Source organism: Mercenaria mercenaria, chromosome 13 (genome assembly GCF_021730395.1).
Source record: "Mercenaria mercenaria strain notata chromosome 13, MADL_Memer_1, whole genome shotgun sequence".
NCBI classification, from domain to species: domain Eukaryota; kingdom Metazoa; phylum Mollusca; class Bivalvia; order Venerida; family Veneridae; genus Mercenaria; species Mercenaria mercenaria.
Window position 1 is genome coordinate 34,894,057 of NC_069373.1, and position 25,325 is coordinate 34,919,381.

At 35.2% G+C, this 25,325-nt stretch overlaps 1 protein-coding gene across 14 annotated transcripts in view; it reads left to right on the top strand.

The window, feature by feature from the left end:
- LOC123530428 (plasma membrane calcium-transporting ATPase 2-like) overlaps positions 1 to 25,325 on the top strand; it is a 178,231-nt gene that overhangs the window by 94,322 nt on the left and 58,584 nt on the right. For all 14 annotated transcript variants that reach the window (XM_053521513.1, XM_053521524.1, XM_053521525.1 and 11 more), the window contains 5 exons: positions 8,015 to 8,237; positions 15,492 to 15,683; positions 18,321 to 18,563; positions 19,250 to 19,375; positions 23,670 to 23,831. In XM_053521513.1, coding sequence (XP_053377488.1) covers positions 8,066 to 8,237; positions 15,492 to 15,683; positions 18,321 to 18,563; positions 19,250 to 19,375; positions 23,670 to 23,831 — 895 coding nt within the window. In that variant the 5' untranslated portion in view covers positions 8,015 to 8,065. The remainder of the gene's footprint in view (positions 1 to 8,014; positions 8,238 to 15,491; positions 15,684 to 18,320; positions 18,564 to 19,249; positions 19,376 to 23,669; positions 23,832 to 25,325) is intronic.

Sequence of the window (25,325 nt, forward strand, 5' to 3'; positions counted from 1 at the left end):
ATGCAGTGTGTGCATATCCTAAGTCACTAAGTTCAAGGTCGCCTGTAGTGATAGCTATTAATAGCAAGATCCAAAATTTATTGAAGAAGAGGGATGATTTTTCTTGACAAAAAGTGAAATTACATGAAGAAATTTTATGTTATCATCAGGAACAGTTATTAATAAAATTTAAGGATTAAACATTTTTTGTAAAATATACAGATGAAAATAGAATTTTTCTGTATACTTAAAGAATTATCGTATTGAATAGAGAAGTCAAGATCTGTAATGATTTTTCCAATATTGGCACAAAGTGATAGTTTTTATTGACTAACGGATTATTGACTGTAGGTATATTTTGCACTTTCAGGTCCAATCATAAAGTAAACATTAACTTACATTTTTCCATTTCAGCATATTAATAATTTAGTATTAAATTTCAAATGGAATTTTCTGTCTTCATTTCCAATACAAGGTTTGAAAACTGCTTTATATATTAAAAAGCGAATGTGACTTAGAGCTGGTGTTACACTATTGCCAGTAACTTTATCATTTTGTGCATTAGTGTTATTTTCTACAAAAAATATTCAATCAGTTATTAATTACCTACAGTGGCTGTTATGTGTAATGAACCTGGAGAGAATATATTGATAGTCTTCACAAAAGATTATGTATGAGATAGTACATACACATCTGGTTTCTGGTTTTCTCTATAAACACAGCTGCTGTACTCTTGTTAACTAGACTTGTCTTCATTGTTCCCTGATATGATCAGAAATCCTCCATGAAACCTTGAAAAACATGTCCATAACTCTGGTATGTCTTTAGCCCTTACCCTGCTAAATTTCTATAATGAACTTGTCCATCTTTCAATTTGGACAGTACCATTAATGACTAATAGAGGTGCATACCAAAAAGATACTGACTGGATGGCAAACAGTGCAAATCATGATCAGACTGCATGGATGTGCAGGCTGATCATGATCTACACTGGTCGCAAAGGCAGAATCACTCATGTCCAGCATGATAAGTGTTAGTCTTGTCTGTCTACAGGCAGTTACGATCACTTAATAGTTCCATCAGACCCAGGTTTCAAAGTCCTTTTGTTTGTCAATCAACCATAGCACTTAATACTTGGTGGGGGATGGGATTATGGTTTGATGCTTATCTAAGGTTTGTAATTTTGTAGGGATGTGAAAATAGTATTTTGATTATACACAAAATCTAGTCCTTAAAAGGTGAGATATTTTATGCAAAGTGTGTGTGTGGGAGGGTGGTGGGGGGAGAATAATCTTCCCTACAGTCATGTCCTTAAACAGCAGATCACTACCCTAGGACTACACTTCCACCTAGACAATTATCTGTGTTCTCCAATATTAGTATTTTATTTTCAGACTAGCAGCTTTAAGAGGCTTGGAGAGAAAATTTCAATGTTTAGGGACTTGAAGACAATAGCAGAGACACTGTTAGACAGCCATTAATCTATATACTGTTCAGTTCAGTTGGACTCTGAGATTTCAGCTGATTTAGAAAGACTAACCTACATTGCTAGTGTGGTCACATGGTGGATATAGGGTCTGAAAGAACATCAGAATTAGTTTTTATGAAGGCTTTGTAGTTACAACATTCTATATAATGTATGTTGTATGGCAGTTGTTTTGCTATTAATTTCACAGTGAGGATATAATCTACTGTTGTAGCCATGTTTTATCTGATGTAAAGTCATTGACTTAGATGTTTGTCACTCATAGATCTGTAAGAGAGTTTTTGTCTGGTACATCCTGCTTCATGGGTCATAGATTTGTTCAGTAGCTACAGTAAGTGTTTCTTTAGTTGTTTTGCTTTGATGCAAACTGCATCTTCATAAAATAACAATTACATGCGCTTCACATATATTTAATTACCATTGTTTCAAACAGTTGCAAGACGGCTGGCAAACTGCTGCAGGTGATTGTAGCTCAGATCAAAAGGAAATTTAATGATGGAAGGAAAATAAGATTTGTTTGATTGGGCTGTTTTGTTTGCATATTGCTGGTTTTGAGTAGCAGTTCCCAAACAATTCCAGATGTCATTCTTGCATTTGATATTAGATTTATTGTTTAATCCCTCTTACCATTAGAAGCATTAAAGAAATTCGACATTTTCAACAATTAATCAATACTGAGCATTAAATATATGTCTTTATGATGAAGAAACCAATAGGGAGGGAGCTTAGTAACCTACAGGCCTACCATGGTTTCTCGCCCTGTATGTAACAAAGGTTCTTGTATAGAGGTGATGGCTGTTAAAGGCAGGTGGCTTTTAGAGAGGTAGTTGGTAAACGTTAGTAAATATGCCAGCTTCATGCGGAAGTTGAAATCAATTTATTGTATAGGTTCTGTAGATTTTTGAGGTATCCAGTCGCATTGTGTAATGAATATAAAGTAAATATGGAGTATGTAGGGAATACAAGAGTAAATATTTATTTACTTGATCACGAGAATGTGAAGAATGTAAAATAAACACCGAACTCATTGATATAATGGTTTGTAACCCAATGACCTAAAATAGGGTGTTATTGATTTGGGTATAGTTTCATTTCTGTATACTGTATTTCAAAGACTATAAAATAACTTTTTTTCTGCCATACAAGGACTTGGTGTTGTAATTTGATTCAGTAAAATTATTAAGGTATTCTTAACAATATTACAATGCTGAGCTAATGTGCCAGTCAGTAAAAGTCACATCATTTGTAATGGAATACTTTTCCTGAACTTTTTAAGACTCCAGTGCAAACTTCTTTTTAAAGAAAAAGGTCTTTCTGGATGAACATGTTTGACAGGTTCGTTTGGAGTTCATCTTAATTTTAAACTATGGTGTGGTTGAGTGAAACTGAAACTTTGAAACTAAGCTATTTTGATATTGTTAAAGTACATGAACGAAAACTATATCATCAACATTCAGAGTGACTCCATCATTCTGGTTATCTGGTATCTTCTGTTATATTTTTGTGTTTCGTAATCATTTAATGATATAAAAAATTTATTTGATGATGTTATGCAATTATAAAATAATGAGATTATGATAGTAAAACAGTGGAAATGCTCATTATAATCCTAGTTTTTTTCCCCTATAAAGTTACATCCAGGAAAAGGAGGTAATTCCAAAGCTAAAAAGTCCACACTCCAATAATTTATAAACTTAAAATTTCTTAATGATTGGAAACTTTTAGGATTTTTGCTTTTTTACTGCAGATCTGTAATTTGTAAATGTTTATGATTCATTATATTACAGTTAGTTTTAAGCTGTCTTCCGACATTTACAAATGTCATCTCTGTATTTATGGAGATATTTGACCAAAAAGATAGAAAAAAGCTGGTAATTATTGATATCAATATGACAGGCACAGTTTTAACTATCAGATCATAAAACATTCTGATTAGAGCTTAAACAAGTTCATAAATTATGTAATATATATGAATATTATGGAAATTCAAGGATTTCATTGACTTTGCTGCTTGCATATCAGTGATGTTGGTTGACCATGCTGTCTTATTGTAGTATTTCAGACATTTGATGAAAATGTGCAGTTTTATGAGTTTCTTCATCACTCCAAGTGCTGTCTGATATCAACAAGATATGAGCCATGCCATGAGAAAATCAACATAGTGGCTTTGCGACCAGCATGGATCCAGACCAGCCTGCACATCTGCGCAGTCTGGTCAGAAAACATACTGTTCGCTAACAGTTTCTCTAATTGCAATAGGCTTTGAAAGCGAACAGCATGGATCCTGACCAGACTGCGGATGCGCAGGCTGGTCTGGATCCATGCTGGTCGCAAAGCCACTATGTTGGTTTTCTAATGACACGGCTCATATTATTCTAACTTCTGATTTTTCCAACCAAGATTATAAGAAACACTAAAAGATAGGTGTGAATGAACTTTTTCTGACAGAAGGATATATTGAAAAGACTATAGATTGGAGGGAAAAACAGGAAAAAATATGACTTTTTATAACCTCCCTTTTGTCTACAGGCATTGAATAAAAGTTTAAAGTGTCTGTAACTGCAAGATACTGCAGTGGTCAAATCCTTGTGTCTCAACATAACAGTCCTTAATTAAAGGGAGATAATATATCAAAATTTGACAACTACAGTAATTGTGATTGGAATTTGATTGTGTTAAAGGTGGTATGGTTTCTTAAATTGTGTCAAATACAAAATGTGCAAAGAAATTATTGTTCTTATGCAGTGGACCATCTTTATAAATGTAAAAAAAAAAAAAACAAGCATTATTTAAAGCCCTGCTTCGCGGCTATTCAAATTCTATTGTGTGTATGCAACCCATGATTACAATAGGTAACAGTTAAAGGCAATGCGCTACACTTTAGCACGCAAAACCACAGGTATTTTATATATAAAATAGACTATTTTGACAGGCGTCAGGATTTTCATTCTTTTCAGTGACAATTTAAGGTTAAAAGGTAGGACTGGAGCAGGCCTTTAAGACTGTTAAAACTCAGTATCGCAGACTGGCATATTTCGAAATTAAGGAGACCTAGAAGAATTTTTGAAGTCCTCTGTTACAGTCAAATTTGACATACTGTGACTTTGGCTGTGCTGAAGTGTTTCTTAAGTCTTGATGTGACAGAGTTAAAATTTACCTATAAATCAATTTTCACATAAAAATGTGTATAAAATTTATAAGCCACCTGCACCAAGTATCATTTTTAAAATAAATTTCGATAATCTTGTAATTTGATTGGTCGCTTAGAGTTTGAGGTACGGTGTAACTGTATTTACAGAGTAAATCTGTTCTATTAATAGATTGTAGTCTTAATGATGGTGGAATGCTCACAGAATGCACCAGGAAGCATCTCTTTTATTGATATATACACTATTTATAGTGTAATAAACATAATTGTTACAGTGAATGTACCAGCTAGCACATGCAGAGAGTTGTTTGGCACAGTTGTAAGCTAAACACATTTCTTCTGGCAATATCTGCGGATTGCTTAATTAATAGCAGAGATACGAGATAATACATCTTTTCCCAACCTTGCTCAGGTGAGAAATACCAAGAGGGGAAGTCTTGAGTTTATTTATAAATGCTTAGAACATTCTGTTTTGAGATGTGAGTATTTTTACAGCAAAAAAAAACTACCTTGAACATGAAGTGATTGTGATTTATGAATTCCAGACTCGGAAAAAAATTTTTTATGTGAAAATAATTTGTCTGTAGGGCAGAAGGTGATCAAGAGGATGCATGAAGTATTGAACTGGTTATAATAGTGTCATGTTTTGTGGGAGATAAATCATCCAAAATAACTTCATATTAAAATGTTTTCATTATAACATGCCATTTGGTTTTTGCAGAGATATTATTATTAGGCATAGGCATGGTTGAATAGTTAAATGTCTTGGGTATGTCTGTATGCAGTATTTTCATTAGAGTGAAATCAAGCAGTTACATAAATTTACTATCATGCTGGTATAATAACATTTTGACATTGCAAATGAGCTTGTTTTAAGTATTGCAGGCATCCAATTGATTTTGTTTATAGTAGGACATTTAACAAAAACGAAATTTTGATGTTTTGGCAAAGAATAGTAACAGGCGAAAAAAAAAGAACATTACACATTTTACATTGAATTGATTGAAGTCATTAGTTAAAAATGATAAGGCGTAAAAAAAAAAATTGTTTGTTTCCGGTATTCCGACCTACCCTAATTTTTTGGCCCGACCCTAAATGTTTTTATGACCATGGAGAATATTTTTTTCAACTTTTTAACAAAAAGATGCAAAACTGCATTTTTTGTGCTTTAAACATGGCCAGTGATGTTAGAAATCAACTTACTGATGCTGTAAAGGCATAACCCCCTTATTTGTAATCATATTTTGACAAAAAAATAATTTCCAAAAAGTCTCCCTTAATAAAAAAAAAAATCCAAAAAAAAAAAAAAATTTCCGACCTACCTACCCTAATTTTTTTTTAGCATGTTACCGGAAACAAAGATTTTTTTTTTTTTTTTTTTAGGCCTAAAATGATTCATTTAATAAATTCAGTGAAAGACATCCATGTAATATCCTTTAAGAACCTTGAAAGAGACAAAAAAGACTACTTGAGAATGTTTTGCTGTTGGGAGTTATGAAGCTGGCTTCCTTTCTTTACATCAACTTAATTTAAGAATGGGTGAATTAATTAAACAACCTTTCATGGATGTTTGTAAACTTTTAAAGATGTTTGAATGTTTTTTCTGTGTCCGTCTGGCATTGTGCTATGCCAAAAAATGTGAAATTCTGTATGCTGAACAGGTTATCATGGTTGCTGCACTGAAATGACAAAACACCTTAGAATTACAACAATATCATGAAATTCCGTGTAGATTAAGTTTTGATGCAGTTGTTGCATAAAATGCATTTCAGATACACTTGTGCAGTGTAAACTAGGTCAATGCCCTGATGTTCATTTTATGTGTGCAATAGATGTCATTTTAGATTAATTTTTAATTGTGCTGCATCTTATTAAATTCATGAGGATTACATTATATGGAGCACAATTTAATAAAACATACATGCAGGTGAAATTTTACCATAGATTATTTCCACTGTTTTTGTCATGTAGTTGTGCCGGTAAGTTGTAGTTGATTGATTAGATTTCTACAGTTTCTAGTTTATTTCTCACAGGGGCTATGTGACTGTGTTACTAATCCAGAAATGGTATCTTATTCACCATCTGAGAAGAAATGTTCCTCCTTACCAATTATCTTACACCACACAATTGAATAAGGGCTTCTAGGAAATTGCACAAAAACAGGACTAGAATAGCTGCTCAGACAAGGTTTTACATTGTAATTGTTCTATAGTATCTAAGTCTTAACAAGAGAAGTGGCCTCTGTGGCTGAGTGGTTAAAGTCTTTGCATCACTTACCCCTCAGCACTGTTGGTTTGAAACCTTGCTTGAAACATTTTGGAATTTTTTATGTTTAATAGGAAGATATGAAGCTGTGTTTGTGTGGTTCTATCCATGGTCTTGACTGTGATAGAGGGTTTTTCACCAACATAACAGCTGGGAAGGTCACCATATGAAGTATATTGTGTCAGTGTGACTCACACAAAAACAAAACAAACAAAAAACTTACAGAAAACATTTTCAGTTCATAGATTGTTCAGCAGTTTTTCGACTGGCCCAAGAAGGGTAGGAGACAGTTTAATATTGTTTTGTCTATGTTCAAGAATTCGATGTTACAATTTGTTTGACATATAGGGAGTCGTGTTTAGTTTCATGTGGTAGACATGTTGAAGGATGAGGATTTCATAATCATAAATATTGTAGGAATTGATAGAATCTAGTGTTCTGATTTGTCTCATCAGTCTCACAGGCTCCCAAGGTTGATGTAATGGTGCCTGAACTATTGACGACTTGTGATTTTTAGCTTTTCCTTAAACAGGAGTATCTGTGCTGGAGCGTGTGCTGTACAGTTGCTTGATAGCCAAATACAAATAAGAATAATTGAGCCTCACCATGAGAAAACCAACATAGTGGCTTTGCAACCAGCATGGATCCAGACCAGCATGCGCATCTGCGCAGTCTGGTCAGGATCCATGCTGTTCACTTTCAAAGCCTATTGCCGTTAGAGAAACTGTTAGCGAATAGTATGGATCCATGCTGGTAGCAAAGCCACTATGTTGGTTTTCTCTTGGCACGGTTCATATATGAACATGGGGGTATATAGTTTAATATATATGTATAGTAGCCTGATATATTCTTCTTGTTTTGATAGTGTCTTTACAGTAAACTTTATTTCAAGCTCCTCTAGCAAATATATAAGTGAACGGATGGTGGTATTTCATTTAGTTTAAGCTGTCAGTTGTTTGTTTTTGCCAGAACATTGAATTTTGTGATTCCAGTATTAAGAATACAAGTTACTCCTATATCTTCATAGCATAAAAAGGATATGTTTCTCACAGGTGTTATCTAATTGCTTGTTGGTAGATGTTGCATTGTTGTAGAAGAACATGCAATTTTATTTTTTGTTTTATTTCTCATTCCAGGATCTAACAGTGGCTGTATGAGTGGGTGGAGATAAAAGCGAGTGAAGCAAGATGGCAACTAATGAGGATATGATTGATGGGCGGCCCATGGAATATGGGCTCAGCTTGGAGGAGCTCAGGGAGCTTATGGAACACCGTAAACATGAGGCCTATGAGACTATACAGACCAGATATAACGGTGTTATGGAAATGTGCAAGAAATTATACACATCTAGTAATGAAGGTAAAGTTCAGAGAGAACTCAAATGATTTATTATTGCTTGATTTTTGGAAAAAATCTTCGAACTTAGTGGAAATGATTGTTAATCTGCTTCCTAGAAAACCAGTACTAGTGCCTTTTGAGATGTGGCCATGATCCACAGGGATTCAAACCAGGGACCTTCATCTTGACTGGGAAAGTCTGTTCAGTACCTCACCGCTCGGACTTTCATAGCATGTGTCATTATTCTCAATCATGTTACAAGTTACTGTATTGGCATTTGTAGCTCACCTGAATCACAGGATCAGGATGAGCTGTTTGTACAGGTGGATGGTCTGGCACCCATCATACATCATCATTGGCATCACCCTTGAATTTTATGGACAGAATTGCACCAAATTTGGTCTGTAGCATCCTGGCATGAAACTGACTGAACTGCTTTCAGGGACTGGGCTTTCAGAGCTTTATATAGGAAAAAAAAAACATTCGAATTTCATCTCATGAAACATGTGATGGGAGTTTTTCAAGTTTTTTTTTTTTTCAAATTGTATTGCATTTCTGTGCCTAGGGGCACCAAATGGGGGAAAATACCTTAATATGAACTGCACAGCCTTCTTGTTGATCTTGAAATTTTCTCTGTTCAAAATTACCAGACATTTTGCTTTACCTTCAGAATTCATAATATAATATACAGAAACTGAAATTGCTTATGATAAAGAACCAAGTTTCAAGGAATGGTTTTTTTTAGCTCGACTATTCATAGAATAGTAGAGCTATTGGACTCGCCCTTGTGTCGGCGTCCGCGTCCCGATTTGGTTAAGTTTTTGCATGTAAGCTGGTATCTCAGTAACCCCTTGTGGAAATAGATTGAAACTTCACACACTTATTCACTGTAATAGACTGACTTACATTGCACAGGTTCCATAACTCTATTTTGCTTTTTTACAAAATTATGCCCCTTTTTCGACATAGAATTTTTTGGTTAAGGTTTTGTATGTAAGCTGGTATCTCAGTACTCACTAATTGGAATGGATTGAAACTTCACACACTTGTTCACTGTCATGATCTGACATGCACAAAGCAGATCCCATAACTTTATTTTGCTTTTTTACAAAATTATGCCCCTTTTTCAACAGAAATTTTGGTTAAGTTTTTGTATGTAAGCTCATATCTCAGTATCCACTAATGGGAAAGGATTGAAACTTCACACACTTGTTCACTGTCATGATATGACATGCAGTGCAAAGGGTCAATAACTCAACTTAGCATTTTACAATATTATGCCCCTTTTTCAACTTAGGAGTTTTGGGTTAAATTCTTATATGTAAGCTGGTATCTCAGTACCCACTAATGGAAATGGTTTGAAACTTCACACACTTATCCACTGTCATGAGCTGATAAGCACGATGCAGGTTCCATAACCTTATTTTGCTTTTTTACTAAGTTATGCCCCTTTTTCGACTCGTATTCATTCAATCGACAAGTTGAATAGTCAAGCGTTGCTGTCCTCCGACAGCTCTTGTTGTTAACTGCAATTTGATTAAAATATCTTAGAAGTCTTCATTAGTGTAGGTCTCTAACCAAATAGTCAAAACTTTGAAATTGTTATTAATGAGAATAGCTATAGGAAACTGTTTAGTGCTTTTCAGTTAATTTAGACACATTCTGTCGCAAGGAAAGTAATTTCACAATATAAGGAAACTGGGAAAAACTTCCATATAAACGAGTGTGCTTATTTAATAGGAATTAGTTACATGGAGCACAGGACTAAATTTCAGGCTAATACACCCCAAGCTTGAGGTTTTAAGGTTATAAAAATGAATTTGGAGAACCGTCTCAAAATGCAGCTTTGCCATTGGTTGATTTCAAAATCGAGGTATGAGAATTAACCAATCAAGCGATAGAGATTTTAGACTGGTCTCCAGTTTCAATTTTTTCTAATCTGGCCCTGCTATTGTCTGGCACTTTTTCTCAAAGCTGGTATATATTTGTTACTATTTTCCCTCAGGTTAAGTGTTCATTATTTAAATATTGAATTTTGTGCAAGTATACAACCCCCATGATACCCTCCACGTAGAATCAGGAATTATTATTAGTTTAGTAGATAATCAAAGAAGGAAATCCCACAGAATGGAAACAAAATGCTTTCAAGTCATGCTATTCATAGATAAATAGTGCCTGATGTATATAATATTTCCATGAATGTTCAGTTATTTGTCATTTGGGAATGTTTGACAGGACATTAGCGCTGATTGTTTTATGCTATCCACATTGATTGTGTATGGTTTTCAGACATTGTGGCTGGGTAAATGTGAACAATTGTGAACAGGCTAAAACTATTTCAGTATATACAATAATTTATCATTTAATAAGTTTCCAGTAGATTGGGTGTTTTTTTACAGGATTTATTTCCCTTTTGTACAGAATTGCATTCTTGGTGTTCTGTACTGCAATGATTTCAGTGTGTTTTTTTCTGGCCCAGTCCCAATGGCAAATAGTATGTTTTTTTCCCAATTTAATTCAAAACTAAAATTCCCAATGTTAAATTTTTGTCGCTTTTTTATGCCCCCGAAGGGAGGCATATAGTTTTTGAACCGTCTGTCGGTCTGTCCGCAATTTTCGTGTCCGGTCCATATCTTTGTCATCCATGGATGGATTTTCAAATAACTTGGCATGAATGTGTACCACAGTAAGATGACATATCGCGCGCAAGACCCAGGTCCGTAGCTCAAAGGTCAAGGTCACACTTAGACGTTAAAGGTCATTTTTCATGATAGTGCATTCGTGTCTGGTCCATATCTTTGTCATCCATGGATGGATTTTCAAATAACTTGGCATGAATGTGTACCACAGTAAGACGACGTGTCACGCGCAAGACCCAGTTCCGTAGTTCATGATAGTGCATTGATGGGTGTGTCTGGTCCATATCTTTGTCATTCATGCATGGATTTTAAAATAATTGGGCATGAATGTGTACCACAGTAAGACGACGTGTCGCGCACAAGACCCAGGTCCGTAGGTCAAAGGTCCTAAACTCTAACATCGGCCATAACTATTCATTCAAAGTGCCATCGGGGGCATGTGTCATCCTACGGAGACAGCTCTTGTTTTTTTCAACTTTTTCAAACAAGACTGAACCCTTAAACATTTGAAACACAAGACAGTTTGCTAACATAATGCATAATGATAAATTATGGCAATTTTTTTCTTAAATGTGAAATTTTAATGAAAGATATGACTTTTAACAATTCCCAATTTAGTCATTTTACGACACATTTTTCCCAATTGTAAAGGCCCGGCCCCATTCCCAAATTAGTAGGAAAAATCACTGGATTTGATGTAAGGGGGTCATATAAGTTCCCGAAGGAAGGCATGATATAAGAAATGGCTATGTTAGTTAGGTCATTAGGCAGTCCAAAACATTTTCTGCTTTGGCTATTTGTTTGACATAATTCAAATGATACACAACTGTTAGGCATTGTATACAAAGAGTCTGGTCTACATAGTTAATTAATCCCCCGCCACAAGTGATGGGGGGGTTATAGGAATGGTCTCCCTCCATCCTTTTGTCTTTCTGTCCACCTTTAATATTTTGTGTCCGCTCTGTATCTCATAAACCCCTTGAAGGATTTTCATGAAACTTTGGTCAAATGATCACCTCATCAAGACGATGTGCAGAACTCATGAGTCAGCCATGTCCGCTCAAGGTTAAGGTCACAACTCAAGGTCAAAGGTTTGAGCCTTCCATTTTGTGTCCGCTCTGTATCTCCTAAACCCCTTGAAGGATTTTCATCAAACTTGGGTCAAATGATCTCCTCATCAAAACGATATGCAGAATTGATGAGTCAACCATGCCGGCTCAAGGTCAAGGTCACAACTTAGAGTCAAAGGTTTGAGCCTTCCATTTGGTGTCCACTCTGTATCTCCTAAACCCCTTGAAGGATTTACATTAAACTTGGGTCAAATGATCACCTCATCAAGAACTCATGAGTCAGCCATGTCAACTCAAGGTCAAGGTCACAACTCAGGGTCAAAGGTTTGAGCTCTGCATCTCCTAAACCCCTTTTAGGATTTTCATGAAACTTGGGTCAAATGATCACCTCATCTAGATGATATGCAGAATTTATGGGTCAGCCATGTCAGTTCAAGGTCAAGGTCACACAGCTCAAGGTCAAAGGTTTACCCTTTCACTATCCATACCAGTGACGGGGGATTTAGCTGTCTTTCAGACTGCCTTGTTTAACAAACAATACAAGGACACTAACCCACAGGCATTGACATTCAGTTTCAGGCACATTTTCACTTTATTTTCAAGTGTTGTTTTAGATTGGGGCGAAGTCATTCTTTACTTTCACTGAGCCTATGACAAACAAAAAGACTAAATAAACAGGAAATGTTTATGTTTACAAATGCAGAGAGGAAGAAAAATCCAAAAATGGAATGCATAATATTCCCTAACTTGGCTGTGTTAATTTCATAGTTTCTCTTTCACCCTTACAAGAAAGTTAACCAAGGTTTACAGAGGAGTGTGAATTTAATTAAGCTTGTGAGGTACTGCACCTTTATTGGTGCCAAGACTCCAATTTGTGGGCAATGTGGAGAAAGCAGACCAGTGGTGTGTGTCAATTACACCCTGGCTTACTCTAATTAATGGTCAGTGCCCGCCACTCATATCGATTAGTTGAGCATTTCTATTTTGCAAGGAAAACCTTAAAAGGTTAGAAATGGAAGAACAGAAAAGTAGTAAAAAGAAAAACGACCATGAAATATAATTATGTGCACTTCTATAAAATCTATGTTTGAATAAACATTCATCTAGGCTCTGACACACAAAATTATTTTGTGTAAGGAAAATGATTCACCTCATAAATATAGTTGACAACCCTTAACAATAAACAGTGTTTGAAATGTATAAAATTCAGTAGATAAAAAATCACAAATCAAGGATGAAAATGTTCACCATCTACAACTGCACACACAATAAGGATGCGAGTTTTGTTTTATTCTCCAGATATTATTTTCTTTAGGCAGATTTTCTCTTGCAGAAAATTATACATAAAAAGCATTTGACATTCTGGATGCAAGGATGTAATCCTAGACTTGTCTGAGATTTCCAAATATTTTAGACATTAATATTTTCTATTTTTTGTCAGGCCAAGAGAAAAAAAAATGTTTATTTCCAATAACTCAACCTACCCCTAATTTTTATCGCAAAAAAAGTAAAAGAAATGGTATTTTAAAGTATATACTGACTGAAGCACTTTGTAACTAAAAGTGTCACAACTAGGGGCCATCGTTTAACTGCATAATGTGCTCTCTTGAATGCAAACATATAGTAAATTTAGCTTGAACTGTTTGAAATTTTCAAATAGTAGACTTCATATATTGTCAGTATACAAGAGCCTTTGATGTCACTTTTCCATCAGCATCTGTGTCCCTGTGATCACTTGGATCATCATGCTTCAAGGTGTAATTAAATATTGATGTGTTGGTATATCATCTTCATGTATTGTCAGCTCGGCGATATATGACCATTTTGTGTCGATTCGCCCTAAAACCCAACTCACTCACTCATGTATTGTCAAATATTGGATTACTTTATCATCAAAATAACCAGCTGTTGGTCATTTTCACCAAGAGGCAAAATTTATCACAGAATTCTAAAAATCTTAACAAATGGCTACGTTAATGAATATTAAAAAACATATTTTTGTTACACAGAACAAATAATTCACCTACGTGACCACTGTACATTTTACAAAGTTGTGAGATGAAAGCTGTTAGTGAAAACACCTATTTTATTCCATATCGTTTTCTTTTCTATAATAAGAGTTAAGGTGTAATGGAGACTTTTGTGCTTACATATCACCATACTTTTGCATTGTCTGTCTGTGTGCAATTAGACTATCTGGTTAGATCTGAAAATTTATTTTTAGATAAGACTTCTAAATATCAGGAAAACATGACCAAACCAGTCAAAATAATGCATTATTCATAAGCAATGGTAATACGTTCCAGACAGATTGTACTGCTTAGAGCTCTGATTGTCCCTCTTACAAATAGGGGGATATCTTATTGATCCCAAAATACATTTTAACAAAAAGATATACCATGCATCAAAAAGGAATCCATTTTGCATCGACTTGTCAAGAAAATCTGCATACATGAAGATGTTTGTAGCAGGCTGGATATACAGCATCAAGTGGTAGAGATACAGTAGTGCTAAAACGATGCAATAATTAAGATATGCCATTCATCAAATTGCTTGATGTCGCGCTTAGCTACAGGGTTGAGAGACCTTTTTGTGGCTTGAAGCTTTTTGGGGTCATTTCTGCAGTCATATGACAAAATGATTTGAAAAATTGCTTTTTTTTGATACATATCAAAATATTACAGTCACTTGTAGTAGTTCTACAAAAATAAAAAGGCTGCTAGGTTGCATCATCAAATTCGAAATGTTTTCAGTAGGTCATAGCTTTATTAGCATCATGAGTGGACATATAACAAAGCTCAGAATTTCTGGTTTCACAAAGCTACTTGGCCGAATGTTTTGAAACTTAACATGTATCTTCTGATATGACATCTTGGGGCAAATTACATAACTCTAGCTATAATTTTGTGAAAATTGTGCCCTATTTAAAGACTTGTGGTTAAAACGTTGCATGTAAGCAGGTTTCTCAAAAACTACTTGCCCAAATATTTCAAACTTTGCCTAACTTTGACATCATGAGGTGACCTCATTTCGCAAGTTACATAATTATAACTCTACCTTTTATTTTGTCAAAATTATAGCCCTTTTCAACATAGAAATTTGGTGGTAGTTTTGCTTGTAAGCATAGGTCTCAGGAATTACTGGACTAAATGTTTTCAGATTCTCCACATGCCTTTGGCATCATGGGATGTCCTCAGTTGGCTTTTTTCAAAACTCTGCTTTACATTTTAGCAAGATTATGCCCCTTTTTCAACTAAGAAAATTTTGCTAAAGCTTTGTTAGGTGGTATTAGGTGGAAGGGTATCAAATAGACGAGCAGGCTGCCATAGACAACTCTTGTTAAGTGTCGTATTTAAAAGTGCTATATTTTTTAGCAGAATGTCCAAGAGAGCAAAGACATGTCCACTTTGAAACATTATGTCAAAAATCAAAGCACTTAAGGCACAGAAGAAGGATGATAGTTTTGTGTGTCATGTGTATTTTCAATTTCATAATTATGTAAGCCACTGTTTTTGAACAAACCAGTTTATTTACATTCTATATTTGTATTTTCTTTTTTATTTCAGGATTATCGGGTAGTCCAGTGGACTTAGAGCATAGGCGGAAAGTGTTTGGTGGAAATGTGATACCCCCAAAACCTCCAAAAACTTTCTTTCAATTAGTGTGGGAAGCTATTCAGGACGTTACATTAATAATTCTATTAGTAGCAGCTCTTATATCATTAGGATTATCATTTTATTCCGGCTCGGCAGCAGAAGGTAAAGAAATTTAAATTTTGACTTTTTTTTTAAGGTCAAAATAAAAGTTGACCCGGCTGTAGTCAGTTATTATAAATGCAAGATGATAGTGTATTGAAGAATACGGAGGTAATCATATTAGAAATGACCTTACTCGGTCACACTTACTATGCCACAACACAAGCATACGGGGGAATATCTGAGTTATCGCGGCCATCAGTGATTCCTTTCTGGAGACATGCATAGGTTATCATATTACAAATGAATGTGTTTAATTGCAACTGGTTCATACTTATTATAAACCTGCTATTGGTCGTGCGGGTCTCTGTGGCCAAGTGGTTAAGGTTACTGGCTTGAAATCATTGATGTGGGAAGTAGAATTTTCATGTGAGGAAGAGATCCACCTGGCTTGAAGAAAGTTGTTGGTTCTACTCAGGTGCCGATCCAGGCCTGAAACATTCACAGAGGACATGAAAAAGTTGCCATATGACATAAATTGTGTTAATGTGACTTTGCTGTACAAAAAAAAGCGGAGTTGTGCGTGTCAGTTGGTCTGTCATTCCTATCCTTAGAGGTTTTACTGAAACATTTTATGGATTTTCAAATAACTACGTGTAAAATGTTCAAAATCATAATACAGTGAGATGCACACAACCCTTGTCACATACAACCCTGGTCACTAGGTTGAATGTCAAGGTCACGTTTTAGTGGTCAAAGTCATGCAGCTTTAGTTTGTGCCATCTGCACAATTTATAAACTGCTTGGAAGATCTTTCATTTAACTAGAATCTGTTGTTTGCCTCATCAAGACGACATGCAGATTTCTTACCCTCTGTGTAACAAAGTGGAAGTGGTTAACTTCCAGTGAAAATGGAACAGAACATACACAGTCATATTAAAGTAAATTGGGCATATAAGGAAAAAAAAGTTCAGCTAGTCTTTTGGGTTTTGTTACTGACAATTAATCTGGCTAGAATTAGCATGCTCATTCTTTGGAATGATAGCTTGTCACAAAATGCCTGAATCAATACAGCTGTGAAATGATTTCCTGCATGAAACCTATTCATGCCATTTTTCCCTTGTTGCCACGGTAATGCAGTTCTGTGAAATTAGAGTTTGAAATAAGATGGCTTCATTTAACAGCATTTCATAAAATGTTTATTTTCATTCTTTCAGTTTTTGTCTGTTTGTTGGAATATCTTTGCGGTTTCAAAATATAACTAGCAATTTCCTTTTGAGACCTTTTCAATCAGTCTAAATATAAGGCAGTGTGTTGAAAAAGTTGACAATATATCGGAGGGGTCATTTTGTCTCCAGTTCTGTGCACGGAAGTTACGCCCTCAAGAATGTCAACAGACATAATATATTTCTTCAGTTCTGGACATAGAAGCATGATAGAAAAGACATTTTTCATGCAAGCAGTTTATATATATATGGTGTCATTACATGACTATATAAATTGCCAGTCAAAAGTTTTTTCTATTAAATCGTCTTTAGTTTAACACTAAATTTTCATTTCATTTTGCTCGGCTTAAGTCAAATATTTAAGAAAAAAAAAAAATTATTTCTGATGTTTTGTAATAAAAGTTATATTGAATAACTTGACAGTCGATAGTCAGATCTTCAGACCTTGGGCAATAGCTTTGACTTTACTGGCAACCTGTTCATAAATGGTATATAATCAGCCCCCTTTGTATCTCCTGTAATATTTATATCAACCTATGTACCATATACATATAACATAAAATAGCAATTTTTTTACTTTACATTTCCACTTGGTTATAATCATGTTTTATATGGCCACTCAGTTTCTTTTAGTAGGTTGATTGCTTTAGTGTGGAAAACCCTTCTATGTATGGCAAAGTGTTCCAGTTGAAACAAATCAAGAATCTGTTCAGTGTATATGAACAGCATTGGAAATATCTTGCCAGTAGAATTTTTATTTTAAATGAAAACTAAGTTCAGCTGAAATTTTACCTGATAGATTGATGAAACTTTAATTTTACAAAGCTATTCAGCTGAAAGTGTTGCTTTTTCAAATTAACATGCAATATTGGTATGTTGTCATGGATGACAGAGATGTGTGGAAAGTATTTAGGACTTAATCTTTTATTGTGTCCATAATCTGAGGAAGGCCATCTCCATAGTGCAAAGGAAAAGTATGAGATTTTAATAGAATTAACCTTTAGCCTGCTTAATTTCTAAAATGAACTGACCCATCATTCAGTTTGGGCAATACCATTTATTATTCAAAGGGGTGTTCACTGGAAATTTACTGACTGAATAGCGAACAGTGAAGACCATGATCAGCCTGCACATCTTGGTATGCACTGTTCGCAAAGGCAGAATCACTTGCCGCCAAGCAGGCTAAAGGTTAAAGCTAATATCATGCAGATTTAGCATCTGTACAAATTCAGACATTTTTCCTTGCACAGAACTGGCATCTGAACTATCCATAAAAATGCAAAAAGTGCTTGTTGAATACTTCCATCAAATGTCTTTGAAAGCACTCCTTTCATTAATGTGATCTGTGAACATTAGGTTGTCATCTTCTTTTAAATGTTTTTATATTAATGAAACTTCCATCTTTTTTTTTCAAATAAAAGCAGATTTTGTGAATTTTGTCTTACTTTTTCACACATTTAAATCTCTCTTACAGAAGAAGGAGGCGGCGATGCTTCAGAGAAAGAAGCTGGGTGGATTGAAGGTGTAGCGATTTTAATTGCTGTTGTTGTTGTTGTTTTGACAACTGCTTTTAATGACTGGCAAAAAGAGAAACAATTTAGAGGATTACAAGCAAAAATAGAACATGAACACCAGTTTAGTGTGATACGAGCAGGCGAAGTGATTCAAATTCCTGTAGGAGATATAGTGGTTGGAGATATTTGTTTAGTTAAATATGGTAAGTGATACAAAACCTCATTGGAAAGATATAAAGATTTGCCCTCTTCTGTTAATAGCTTTGCAAATTATGCATGTCCAAAAACATGTTCATACCAAACTTGTCTTCCATTATCAGAAAAGAGGTCTGTGTGCTCGTCAGTAGATCATCACCAGTGGTGTGTACATTACAGCTGTAGGCACTTTCGTAGAATATATTTTAGCCGCTGGGGCAAACTGCAAATAAACGTTCAAACATTCTGTTTGGTGCAAATGTTTCTTGTTTGCTAATGAATTCCTTGAGACAAACTGATGCATTGCTCAGAAGCTGTTTGTCCATATATTGAGAAATTGTGAAGAGACTTTCAGAGTATTCCTTATAGTTAGGTGCTGGTGTATTATAGGCTATAGCAGATAGAGTCTAGATGTATGAAAAGAAATGAACAGTGGAAATTGCCAAAATAACCTGGAAAATGGCTGATATGTACAGTAATAATATTCCCATTTTATGGTAGATTTAAGCTACCAACAGGAAAAGTCTTTTTTACCCCTTTTGATGTATATTGTAAGATTTATTTTTCTAAGTTTTTTTCTATTCAAAACAGAATTGACAAAGGAAAACTCCTTTACAAAATAATGAATCAATTATTGATATTGTGTGGTAAAAAAGGTAATGCTAAAAGTTAATAAAGTTTCTTTCTGTTTCAGGTGATTTATTACCTGCTGATGGTGTTATTATACAAAGTAATGATTTAAAAGTTGATGAAAGTTCATTAACTGGAGAGTCAGATCATGTAAAGAAGGGAGAAGCTATAGATCCAATGTTATTGTCAGGTAAGTTGCCGTAATTACTGAGAAATCTTGTGCACCAAGTAACCTTTGTATTGCTAGGAGGGTATAGAATTGGCATTCATTACTGCCTTGTTCATAGTTTGAATATTTTCATACACAAATTTAAACTTTTGCCCAGTTTTTGTGCCCCCCACCCAGCCACACACAACCTTTTTTGGGGGTAGCGAAGGGGCATTTAGGTGTCCATCAGACTGTCCCATCTCTCTGAGTTTTTGTCATGCATATCTCAAAACTCAAAAATTATTTGACCTAGAGTCATCAAACCTCATAGAATTGTTAGTCAGATTGTGAAGTTGTGCACTTAAAGAGTTCTGTTTAGGATTTCAGTCTGCCCGAATAGAGTCAGCCTGTAATAAAATGTTGAAAAATATGTGTAAAAGGGCCTTCAAGTTTGTTTGATGTGTCTCTCAAAAAGAATATTCTACCTGTGGTCATTAAACATAATAGGAATGTTATTCGTCATATTAAGTTGTACACCTAGGGTTTCACTCTTTCAGCCCAGAGTAATGGCCCTTGACCGTCAAAAATATGCTAAAGAGACTAAAAGTTTATGTCACAAGTAATTCAAAAAGTATTTTACCTGGTCATGAAACATTAGAGTATTGTTATGTAGCCTGTGCAACTGGGGTTTTGTTTAATCTCAGTTATATTCATCTTGTGTTTCTTGATGATATTTTTCATATACCCAACCTCAGTCATACCCCCAAACTCAAGGTAATATAAAAGATTACTTAGTCTTGCATGGTCAACAAGTAACATATCCTATGGACACATCTAGTTGTTAAGCAAATTAAGAGAAGTTGTAACACTAGAAAAACATTGTAATTTGGGCTTAATCATAACATAGATATTGTCGTGAGGATTGGCTGTTTGTTATCTGAAACAATGGTATGAGATATTCTATGCCCTCAAGAGCATTACAAGTCATGGTCATGTGAGGTAAGGTCAAATTAATCAGCAACTAATCAGTGCTGTTTGTATTAGTTTAACTAGTATTTAATAAATTGTTATTCTAGAAAGCTGCTGCTTTTGTAGATTAGTCACAGTTTGCAGAAATTTTTCACCAGATTTTACTGCAGTAGTTCAAATGCTGAGTGTTTACAAGTTATCGGCTTGAAAAACATGGTTACAACACTGAATGCTTATTTTACACCTGATGTCTGATATCAAATAATAAAGATTAAATCAGCCTCTTACTAAACTAAATAATTATTCTCTGGGAAATCAGCCTGATTGTAAATGGTATGAGTGGCGGAAATCTGCAGTCGTTTTCTCATTATTTGCTTGCATAATTATCGAATTAATATTTTGTCTCAAAATCCCATTGCATTGTATAAGCCTTCTAAATATAGAAAAATTCTGTATATTCCATATTCAAAGTGGGCTATTTTGGCTATGAAACAAAATAGGTCTATTGTTTCTTGGTTCTGGTCAATTCAGGATTGTCAAAAACAGTCCGCTTCTCACTGGTGAAAATCTTATATAGTTCATATCTAATTGCTGAACTGTACTTTTCCCAGTACTGGAACCATTAAATCTTATAACCATATTTTGGTTAATTCACCTGTTGTATTGTAAAATCGGTGAAATAAGATGTCGTCTGTCTGTCCATCCATTCATAATATCTTCAGATCATTTAGCAGGATACATGATGTTTTGAATGATAAGCTAACTCAAAGTTTTTAATGCTTAGGTTTCGCCGTTCGTAATTAGGATCGTAGATTTTTTTGGTCAAGCTGCTCCACTGAGCTAACAGTCATCCAATGGATGTTTGTTTGTTGTCATTCTGTCAAGTGGCTTTGACATACTGGAGCAGGGTTAATTTAATGGTTTACATTAGTGAGACATGAGTGTTGATTGCAATCCCCAGGTCTCAACTGCAAAGGACAAGGGGTCAAAGGTCATTTCAGATCTTGTTTAGGACATTAACTTTATATATATTGCATGGACCACTGTTTTTTTCTTTTGGCATAAATGTTCCCCACATGAGATTGACTGTTGCATGAAAACCTTAGGCTCAAGTATCGAAGGACAGTATCATCAAAGATTATTTTTAGGGCTTTTCTCATGCATGGAGCAGTTATTTTTATTTGGTAGAAACGTTTGCCCAAATGAGACCATGTATTTTGATGAATTCCCAGTCCCTTTCACAAAGGTCAAGGTCAATGGGGTCCAAGCCCTTTCTAGAGCTTGTCCGAACTGTAACTTTGACATGAAGGGCGTTATCTTGCATCTGGCAGAAACGTTTTCTACAATGGGATGGAGTGCCATGCCCAAACCTCAGGCTTCTACTTCAAAGGTTCACACAGAGCAGTCAACGGTCATTTTAGATCTTGTCAAGGCACTTACTGGACATGCATGGAGCAGTCTTTTTATGCCCCCGAAGAGAGGCCATATAGTTTTTGAACTGTCTGTCTGTCTGTCGGTCTGTCCGCAATTTTTGTGTCCGGTCCATATCTTTGGATGGATTTTCATATAACTTGGCATGAATGTGTACCACAGTAAGACCACATGCAGTGCGCAAGACCCAGGTCCGTAGCTCTAAGGTCAAGGTCACACTTAGACGTTAAAGGATAGTGCATTGATGGGCGTGTCGGGTCCATATCTTTGTCATCGATGGATGGATTTTCAAATAACTTGGCATGAATGTGTACCACAGTAAGACGACGTGCAGTGCGCAAGACCCAGGTCCGTAGCTCAAAGGTCAAGGTCACACTTAGACGTTAAAGGATAGTGCATTGATGGGCGTGTCCGGTCCATATCTTTGTCATCGATGGATGGATTTTCAAATAACTTGGCATAAATGTGTACCACAGTAAGACGATGTGTCACACGCAAGACCCAGGTCTGTAGCTCAAAGGTCAAGGTCACACTTAGACGTTAAAGATCATTTTTCATGATAGTGCATTGATGGGCATGTCCGGTCCATATCTTTGTCATTCATGCATGGATTTTAAAATAACTATGCATGAATGTGTGACACAGTAAGACGATGTGTCGCGCGCAAGACCCAGCTCCGTAGGTCAAAGGTCCTAAACTCTTAACATCGGCCATAACTATTCATTCAAAGTGCCATCGGGGGCATGTGTCATCCTACGGAGACAGCTCTTGTTTTTATTTGGCATACTGTGAAATCATTTTGGGTATAAAATTTCATGATTTTGCCCAAAATTGCTATTTGATGGTATAGGTATTTGTGGATTGCCACACTTTTAGAAAAAAGAATGGGAACCATGATTGTTTGTTAGGATTTAGATTCATGGATTGAGGCAACCAGATCTGTAGAAAACTGTAAGTTCATACTGATGCATTTATCACTGAACCAATCCGGTAAGCTTTAAAGTAATATGTACATAAAATGTTCATGATTTCCAGTCTTGCTTCTGAATTTTTTATTTCCTAAGTACAAATCTATTGAACACTGTCATTTATTATATTGGAGAAAATTTTCCAAAAATGCACTGGTAGACAGGAGCATGAAATAGGTTTAGTAAATTTGTTCGCTAGAAATCACAGACTGCTGATTAGCTACGTCATTACATCATTACAGGATAAAACCATTTAAGCGAAATAAATTTGTCTGTCAATACAAAGTTCCCGATGTCTTTCGGGCTTTTTGTAAGTCCATTTTTTCCCCCTGTGATATTATAAAGATACAGAGGTGAGACGGTTAAATAATTTTTCTTTTGGGTAGCAAATGGTAATAAATATTTACTGTGAAACCATTAAATTTCGTGGGCATGAAATTTCGTGGTTTTGGTCAAAACGGTAATTTCCTGGGGATATGAATTCATGGATTTCAAAGTTTTGAACATAAATGAATGGGAATTTAACTTGTTCGTTGGGATTAAGTTTCATGGATTGACTCCACCACGAAATCCACGAAAAATAATCCCCCACGAATATTAATGATTTCACAGTATGTTTTTGCAGATATCTCTCTAAATATTGATCACTTTACAAGGTGAAGATTTCTTAACACACCATTGTATTGCTGTAAATAGTGCTTATTTAAAAGTATCTTTATATTTGCTTAACAAAGTATAAAATGTCCATGTTAAAGTACACAGTCATGCTCTTTTGAAATCTCCGTTCTTTAATTTTATAGTGAAATCTGTAAAAAAGACCATGTCTCGGAAGACCAGAAAATATTTCTATGTGTTCTATATAAGCTTCAGATGCTTGTCGCTGAAATATGAACATTGGTATGGAGAGCCGGATGGTTCAAAGGTTGTTCTTATAACAGTTTTGACTGTATTCATTGTTGCTATTTTAGGTACCCATGTGATGGAGGGAAGTGGTAAAATGCTCACAACTGCGGTAGGAATCAATTCTCAGACTGGTATTATTTTCGCCCTCCTTGGCGGCGCCTCGGAAGAAAAAGATGACAAAAAGAACAAGCAAAATGCAGAAAACAATGCTCAGGGTCAGAATGCAGGTATAATGAAGTAGTAATTCTGGGTACACTTATAACCAATAGGCTCCTGGATTTTCCAGATTGGCATCTTGAACAACCGAACTTACTGATTTTGCACATATCACCTCTATAACATAGTTATTTGGTTAATCCTCTTTTCTTTGTTTTGGGGACGTTTTGATCTAGAATAGGAACTGCATGAATCTCTTTATGAAGTCATTCTTTAGGTAAATGAGTTTTAAGGTGTTTTCTTAGTACATATAATTGTAAACCACTGTAATTTACATAGATAACAATATATTCAGAATCTCATTTTGAGGTGTTGGTAGCTTGTATTCTTCTAATCTGAACTTTTTGCACGTTTTTGCTCTTTTCACATGCTATTTACATATAAATGGTTATTACTTCTAATGTCTTTGGAATATTCTACCTGCACATGTTTGTATTTACTGTTTTCTTGCTGATAGAAAAAATCCATGGGCTGGTTCTAACTTCTGAAAGGAGCCATGGAATAATTGTATACACACATCCATGTCATTCTTCATTTCCATGAAAAACTCTGATATCTTAATGTAAACATGGAATGGCTTCAACTTTTTTCATGTCCATTGAAATCTTGTCAATTTTAACCAAAATTATGAAATTGTTCCAACAGCTTTATACATATGGCATTAATTAATCATTATGTAATAGGTCTTGCTTATGTGGTTGCTCTTATGTTTTCATCTCCATTGAATGCTTATCAATCGGTTGTGTGTGTTAATGTTAGTTTATATACTTGACATATTCTAGCACTGGTTTAGCTCCCAAACGAGGAAGTAATCATGTTAGTTCAGATTATGTGTGGTGTTCAGTTTCGCCTAGAAGTGTCTTCCTCACTGTTCTGTGTTGCCCTTGAAGCGTCTATGGTATATGTTCATGCAAATTTGATTCTCTCCCCTGACTGTTCTGAATATTTTCAAAATATGACAAGATAATGCCATATGCTGTGACACCAAGTACTTTGTCAAATGGTAGGTCCCTATTACGCAGTGAGAAAAACTTAAGTTTGTCTTGTCACCTATAATTCTATAGGGATTTTGATATAATGTTTTTGTCAATGATATCTTAGTTCTTCTTTGTTTTAATCGACATGACTATATATAACTCTCTTTATTAAATGAAGAGTTTCTCCTTTAAATGTAGAAAAGTGTAAGCTTGACATGGAATTGGAGATGGCGTGTTTTTGGTGTTCTCTCGTCTATTACATTGTTGCAGGAGAAAAGTTATTGGTATTTGTAGATTTTATGTTTGCCTCTGTGATATTTGCCTATTCCTGTTGATTGCTCCACTTGATTGATTAGTCGTGTAGAACGGAGCCGCCTCATCTGTCACGTTCCGGCAACATCTCCCGATTGTTGAATTCGTGCTGTTTGACCATCCTTTATGATCTGTAATTTCTCAGATACAAAACATTCCATTCGTCTTCAGAATGTAAATAAATTTGATTATTGAACATTGAATTAAAGAATTGAT